Here is a 7919-nt window from a genome sequence, read left to right on the forward strand (position 1 = left end):
AGTTTAAAATAGCTTGCAATCAGTAGCGTAGCAGTGAGCATTCCCCTGATATGTTTTTTGTTTTGTTTTGGCAAAATGGAGTCATACCTCAGCCATGTCAGTCTGATTTAGACAGGAAAGAAATGGGTCAGCAGTGGAGGAAACTCGACATGGGTCTGGTCACACAAAGTTATCATTTACAATCCATACACATGAAGAAAACAGTTAAGCATGTAAGATTAAAGGGAAACTATGTATTCTCTGTTTTATTGGTCTATATGAAAAAAAAATGATGATGTGGGTGATGAAGTACCAAAAAAAGAGGAAATGAAACAAGTTATTCTTGGCATCAGTAGGCATTGATCTCAAGGCTACAAGGAGTAGTGTGTTTTGAACGATGTCAGTTTTAAATTAAGCAGCCTTCAACCAGCAGCAGGGCCATGAAAAAATTAAAAGTAGTTCACTGTACAGCACATGTAAAAGTGATTTTTCAGTATTTCCTGGAGGGAGGGAAGGACCGGTGGCAACTTTTGAAAACGGGCCCTGCATTACATCACTGTCATTGTGGCCATTTGAGAGTATATGTGAGTATTTGCTGGGAAAAAAAAAAGCTTTGTATGCCTATATCCTTAAAGGTGTAGAGACAGATTAGGGTAGAATATTGTCAAAGTGATGCAACCCTTTACACTCCCCGAAAAAGAGATGACCTTGGCACAGCAGAGGGAGAAAAAAAAAATAGATGAAGTTGTTTCTCATCCAAACATTCTGTACCTTCGGGTCCCTGCACCGACCTGCAGGAGCTGAATACATTCAACGGAGAAAAGAGAACTGAGTGTTGTAGTTTTAGTCATATCAGCTAATACCACATCCACCGCTACCTCATCAAAAGTAATAACTGTGAAGGGAGAGGAAATGCTGAGCACATCACCTCCAATTTAGTTCCCACATGAAATATGAAGACTTTCTAAAAAGGAGCTGTAAGAGCAGCAAACCCACAAAGAAATATTTTGATTTCAATGTCCAGTGTGAATTGCGTTAAATCTTTGAAACACACGGGAGTATAGCTGCTCGCGCCTCATATAAATTACGCTGTTGTGTGAATGCTACATTGCAATCAATGCGCATTTTTCAAGGCGTTTCATAAATGAAGTTCAGGGTGGCACAAATCGCATTAGGTGTAGCGGGAATAGCAACACAGTTATGGAAATTTCATTTCACTTCATATAATTCAGCAGTCTGTATTGAGATTCATGGTGTAACAAAATACATTGAGTTTTAAGCCACACACCATTGAATGATTTTAAGAATATATATCTAATGCTAAAAACAAATATGAGGGGTTAATATTACAATGTCCCACTGTTTACCTGGAGGCAGAGAATTGCTGTTGTTAGGTCAGTTCTAAATTTGTAAGGAATCTCTCTGAATTTTTTACAAAGATTTTAATCAATATTCAATGCTCGACACAGAAAGCTCTGGAGCCAGCCCTCTTACCTTCAGTGCAGTATCGACCTACAAATCCAGTTTTGGAGCAGTCACAGTAGGTTTCTCCATCTGCCAGCGAGCAGATCCCGTCATTCTCACAGGGGTTCTCTGTGCAAAGGCCCATCATCTCCAAGCGTACTTTCTGACTATTGATGAGCGTGGGCAGCTTACTTCCATAACTGAGATCTGTGATAATTCCCTTGAATGGTGGTAGCTCACGGACAGAGGGTAGGGTGATGGCAGATGGGCGGATGTCCCCAGGGAGCCCTCCGAGGAAGAGGTCACTAACGATCTTCATGAACTGTCGCTGAGGCCGCACCTCTTCCGTCTTGGTCTGGCCGTCCACGGCCAAGCCAGTCCGCAAATTGTGCCTGTTGATGGCAGCAAAGTGCCAGCGGCTGTCATTGACCATCTTGTCAGAGGTGATGGTGGTCTCGGCGCAGTCGATGCTGAAGCAAAGTTGCAGCTTACCCTCAGATACGGTGAGAAGCAGAAAGTCGCAATATCCGCCGTCGTCGAAGTAGAGCACCAGGCCGTCCGATTCTGAAGTCTTAAACTGAAATGTCAGGTCACTTCTGGAGCTGGCATCCCAGCGCAGGTAGCGAGCCCACTGACCTTCAGAGCCAGTAAACTCCAAGCCTACGCTCAGGCCCAGGATGGTACTTAGCAGCAAGAGGACATGCCCAGGTAGGCTGTTGGGATTCATCGTAGAGAATAACAGGCTGCACCAGAAGAGGGTTATAACTGGGGATAGATCCTCAAAGTGATAATAACATCTGATTATGTCTGTGTTCCAAGATTTATCTGTTGAATATTATATTCCACATAAATAATTTTACAGTCAAGCGGAGAATGCAATATCCGTTTGTTTTTTTTTTTGTTTTGTTTTGTTTATTTTTTTGAGGCAGATCTAATGTTGATAATTGATAGAATCTAATCTTCCAGCCAAGTCTAGGCAGAGATATATGGGAAAATATCCAATTTCCACATAAAGAGGACAGGTGAGAGTGCTCAGATGAAGGTGATCCTTTGTGTGTTTTGTCAGTGATTCAGAGCTGCATCTTGGGATTTTTCTTTGAGGCGACTTCCTGGATTGAAGAACACAACCTTCATCGTTGGTCCAGTTCCATGCCCCATGGTTTGATCTCCAGCTTCAAACACACTGCCAGACAGAACTGCAAACAAAGAAAAAGTTTGGTCATGAATATGTATTTTTAGACAGGATTCTTTTTTGGTTTTATGTCAAGTGGCACGACAAAACAGTAATTTGGTTCTCTGGTAATGAATACATAAATTTACAAGGTACAGAAAATTGATGTATCTAATGTAATGCTATCCAATACAGCAGTTCTGCAATCAACAGATAATTTGTGAAAATGTTCCATCTTGATTGGCAGTAAGAGCTGTTTTTAAGGCTGCATTTTGTAGTTTTGGTACATTATATTAGCATAATTTAGTCAGTTCAAATAAAAAATGTTACTAAGAAAAATCAGAATATACGAAGCAGCACCGGCTTGTGCACCAACAAGTTAAAGAAAATACACAGTAATGTCTTACAGATTTAAACAAAATCATGTCTATGGATTCAGATCAAACAAAGAGGAAATTTAGAGGACTATTTAATGCAGATTCGACTCTCCATGTGGCCATTAAATACCACTAAATATCCACTAATAACATCCATTAAAGGTTTACGAGCATTTTATGCAGGGTTCCATTTCTACCAATTACCCATTTTATTTGCAGATCAACTCAAATAATCAGTTTTATAGCCTTATTTTGAGAGCTAAATTCCCAAATACTGGTAAGCACAACGCAGAAAACGTAGCGAGAAAAAAATAAAAAGATCTAGTAGACTGCTGTTGTTGATTCTCTGATGAGCGAAAATCCATTGAGGTGAGCCAGAACATGTGTTTAGCCTCAAACGTTAGCCTGCTATCTGTAAGGGCCTGCTGGGATCCTGATAAATATGACTAATTATCCACCGCCACTCTCTCTCTCTCATTTGCATGTCTTTGGGGGATTACAATCATAAACAGCTATTCAGAAAGATGTTAGGATGGTACCACTTCATATTCGAATCCCGCCACTATTAACATTTTTCAAATTTTCCATCAGTGAATACATATTCAAATTATTTCCATGACTGAAACTCAGATGACACTGGTATGGAATATTAACAAGCCCTTCCTTGCTACACCTGTACTCATTCGGTTCTGTTTAAATTTGTTCAGCAGAGCTAGAAAGGATTCACATGGAGAAACCTTATATATGTGTGTACTCTTCCAGCCCTTTGCCCTTGCAATTGTTTTGGCAGTGGGCTGCCCACCAGACAAACGCATTGTCCAATCGTGACAGTAGCACAGAACCATGCAACACAATAGGCCCTTTAACCACCTGCCCTGAATAGTTAATCTTGCTGCAGCAGGCGAGCTATTGAATTCTAGTAACTGATACCTATGCTAATGCACTGTGTGTGCACTCATGTGTGTCCCTGTGCAGGACTGTGCATACGTGTGTCTCTCTGACAACACCGGGTTGCCTGGCTGGATCGCTGTCTTTGTCCTAAAACTGACTCAGTGAGACAGCAGAGAGGTTAAAAGGTTCTGTGTGGTGATAAATAACCCTGAACACAGCTGTGTCAATCCAACCCACCAACTATAGAGATATGCTATGTGCTGTGTGTCCCTTCAATAAGCAAAGCTCAGTATGCCCATGAAACCTGAGATGCCAGTCTCCTATGAAATTTGACCCCAACCTCTATTCAATTAACATGACTTATTGTGTGTATTGCTTAACTGGGACATCAGGTGTCCCTGAGAGCCACAGATTTGACAGAGAATGCTAACAATGCTAGCATGTTCTTTAACTAAAGCACCAATGGAAATTTCTCATAGAAAATTAGCCGGTGGCTCATATTCAATTAACTGACATTAAAACTCAAATGGCTATCAGAGATATCTATGCCTTCCAATGTCTAATGTTAGCACTGTCCACCTGCTGGGCATTTTTGCATGTCAGGTTAGCTAGCCTATAGGCTAAGCTAAATGAGGCTAATGTGGTGACAGGTCAAATTTCACACTAAATATTTTACTGACACTTTTTCTCACAGGCTTGATATGAAATTATGCCCTTTAGCTAACCTCACGCCTGATAGCATCCTTAGCAGTCCTCACTCTGGAGGGGGGGAAATTAAGAAGCTATTTTTGGCTACTTAAGAATATAACCACATGTGGTTAAGCTGCATTACAAAAACTTGTTTTTCTCCGTCAGCTTAATTAAAAAAAAAGTAGGCCGCACGTATCAAATTATAAAGGTAAAGCCACCTTTTCCTCGACCCTCAGCAGTACTGTTAGCTAGCTCTTGTTCTTGATAGAGTTATAAGTAAGTGATGCTAGAATAAGCACATCATTTTCCGGGATATATACTCGTTGAATTATTAAACAGTGCAGGATATGAGATGACCTGCATGGGATACCGTCACTGACTGGCCATAAATGATGCATTGATGCATCCAGCTTCGGTGCTGCAGATTTATTGACATGTTTTGTAATATAGCCTAGCCCCAACACGCACTGGAGACCCCTCTATCCCCTGCTGTGCTCCCTGTCTATCACAAACCTCAGCCCGGAGGAACGATTTAATCCGACATCAGTCACAGCAGACAAGGGTATCCTACATTGGCAGTGTGTCCGGACCTGCTTGTCCACTGGTTGGACAAAGCGGTGTCCAGGGACCACCAGGGGGCCTTTAAGGGGCACCAAGCGGTCACCTACAGCCAGAATAAATAACAAGGGCAAATTTCACTGTTTCCTATCACTATACAATGAGAGAATGTGTTTGGATGTGTGTATTGATCACGTGTAACTCTGTCTCTCAATCATTTAACCGCACAAATCCAACTCAGATGCTTCCTTAGGAGAAATAAAATTAATTTGCCACAAAATCACAATGTAGCCCATACGACCAATACTGTCACAGCATAAATTGATACTCACCCAATTACCGTGTTTGCAAAACCCCACATACTATTAAAATGATTAATCTCAGTTTTAGTGGGCTATTTAACCATAATTAAGCGTTCTATTAGAAAAAACAGTTCATAAATATTACAGAAATGTTAGCTATTAAAATGACCAACAATCCCTGAGAGACATATGGTATGGTAGGCATGAGGTCACTATAAACTCTGCAATATCAGAAATAAGTTCATGCAGGAATATAAAATGATACTCATGCTGTCTATTGAAAGCTCCGTTGCATTTGTCAGTCTTACACGGACATGCTTTCACAAAATGGGCGTAATAACCAACCTTGTGGCAGGTATATTAGAGTAATTTCGATCAGAAATTTGAAATCTCCCCCTTAACGACTAAGGCTTAAACCGACTGGAAATCCGACCCGCAGCCCTGCACCGATGAATTAAACAGCAGGCAACATTTTTTTCCAGCAGCGCGCAGCTTTCCCTCTGCTTCTCGCACGGTGGCAGTCTGACTGTTGCTCAATGGTTTACAATCCCTTGCTTTAAAATTTACGAAAACGATATTTTAACACGACTCGGGGTATATTCGAAAAAAAAATTATATATCATTCCTAAATCGCAGTTCCAGCTGTTTCATCTTCAGTGTTTCTGGTGGTGTGCTGAGCTGTCCCCCCGCTGAGAGACGCGAATCAGTGAGCTGAAACTTTCCGTCTCAACGCTCCTCGCTCATTCACCACAAATATATTTGTCACAAATTCAGTTTTGATAAGTCAACGTGGTTCTCTTGAGATATGATTCCCCCCTCCAAAATCAAACGCTCCTCTGTGGTTAAACTGCGGATGAGAGCTTTTAAACTAATCATCCAAACCATCCCATAGCGCTTGAATCCGCATGTCATCCCAAACTCACCAATTCCACACCAAAACCACAGAAAAGGAAAATTCTTGCTGAAAAGCTCACGAATCCTACAACACAAACACATTCCCAATACACTTTATGCGTAAGAGACGGGGTTAACAAAAACGAATAGCCCAATTTGAATTTGCTCCTACCTTTTTGTGCAGAGAGACGATTCCGGATGGATAAAGCCTGTGTATAAATACTGCAAATTATAATATTCCAGAGCAAAATTCCATCCAGAAACCGTAGTGCTTTTTAATTATAGTCTGTCCGGGGTGGTGAGATGCTGATGCTGGTGATGAGGAGGTTATTGAGGGAACGGCAGCGGTCCTCCTTCCCCCGGCTCAGTGAACGCGCATCTCTCAGCTCGGCTCACTCAGCGCAACTGATGATGGGCCCCTGGATTTCTCCCACACTGAAGCTCTGACCCGCCTTCTACACAGGAGTCTACACAGTGGGGGGAATATCATTTCATTTGGCGAGAAAATACAGAAAATAGCCCCTCAGGACAAATTACCAGTAATGAAAACTCTTTATTCCTTATTCCTAGTTCCGCTTTCATGTGTTGTTTGCAGTAAAATACTACTATTCCTAATTGTAAAAAGGACAGGGGCATAGTGTGCATGTGTGCAGACCACATGCACACTGAGTGCCCAAAGTATGCCAGTGAATTTGTATTCTGTACATACATTTGCAAAACCTTAAAAATGCTAATCTCATAATTTCCTACCTGTTTGGCTGAGTGGCTTAATGGTAGATCCACAAGGTACAAGGTGACCGCTGACAGTCTGGACAGTATAGGCTTGCCCAGAAGTTGCTCCTGGTCCAATAGATTCCAGAAATGGCTAAAAGGGTGCACAGAGTGAGAATGTGACTCGTTTTATGGAGAAATTCCAGATATGTTGAGTATCAGGAGTTCAGTACCTTGGACAGCTCTCTGGCATTAGGACTGCCAGCCAACAAGCAAATTCCAGGGTGCTGTCCAAGGTACTGAACCCTGGACAGAGCTGTAATTTTGCATGTTGTGCCTGTAGTCCCAATGTTCGGGTGCTGTCCAAGATGCTGAACTCCTGTCGGGCATGAAAGAGTGCAAGATGACTATGCAGGGAGGAAAGAACAGGAGGGATCAGCTTTGTTCTCACTTGAAAATGTTCTTGTGCTTTCTCTATAATAGGCTGTTTTATTTCTGTATGCCACAGAACAGAACATAAGCATCATGGTAAAGTGCAGTAAGCCTGTAACACAGAATAACATACATTATTGCTGTTAGGACTACGCCTACTACCTACTGCTGCTGCTATGATGTTGATGGTAATGAGGGCCTTGAATCAGGCTATAACTCACAGTATGCAGTGTATAATGTGGATTTAGTGTACAGCTTTCTGTAGGTCTGACATATCTAGTGATGTGTTGCAAAATAGGAGATCATGGCACCTAAGTGTGGCCAATACAGCTATTGATTCAGAGTCTATATGTTTGTTACTTACACTTTGTTACTGTGCATTCCTGACTTGACAATTAATTAAGAGTAAGAGCGTTAATAATTAATGCTTTATATACAATGTAAAGCTTT

General features: G+C 41.5%; 1 protein-coding gene across 5 annotated transcripts in view; it reads right to left on the reverse strand.

Annotated features, from left to right (window-relative positions):
- LOC137168930 (neurexin-3b) overlaps positions 1 to 7259 on the reverse strand; it is a 293090-nt gene extending 285831 nt beyond the window's left edge. For 2 of the 5 annotated variants that reach the window (XM_067571797.1, XM_067571793.1), the window contains exons 1-2: positions 5086 to 5228; positions 1474 to 2639 (exon numbers count right to left, since the gene is read on the reverse strand). In XM_067571797.1, the coding sequence (XP_067427898.1) occupies positions 1474 to 2170 (697 nt within the window). In that variant the 5' untranslated portion in view covers positions 2171 to 2639; positions 5086 to 5228. Of the gene's footprint in view, positions 1 to 1473; positions 2640 to 4607; positions 4747 to 4790; positions 4959 to 5085; positions 5229 to 6498; positions 6794 to 7076 lie in introns of those variants that run through there. The other 3 variants (XM_067571794.1, XM_067571796.1, XM_067571795.1) reach the window with 3 other exon arrangements.
- Positions 7260 to 7919: the final 660 nt, after the last annotated feature.

The sequence above is a fragment of the Thunnus thynnus genome, chromosome 18 (genome assembly GCF_963924715.1).
Source record: "Thunnus thynnus chromosome 18, fThuThy2.1, whole genome shotgun sequence".
Taxonomy (NCBI): Eukaryota; Metazoa; Chordata; class Actinopteri; order Scombriformes; family Scombridae; genus Thunnus; species Thunnus thynnus.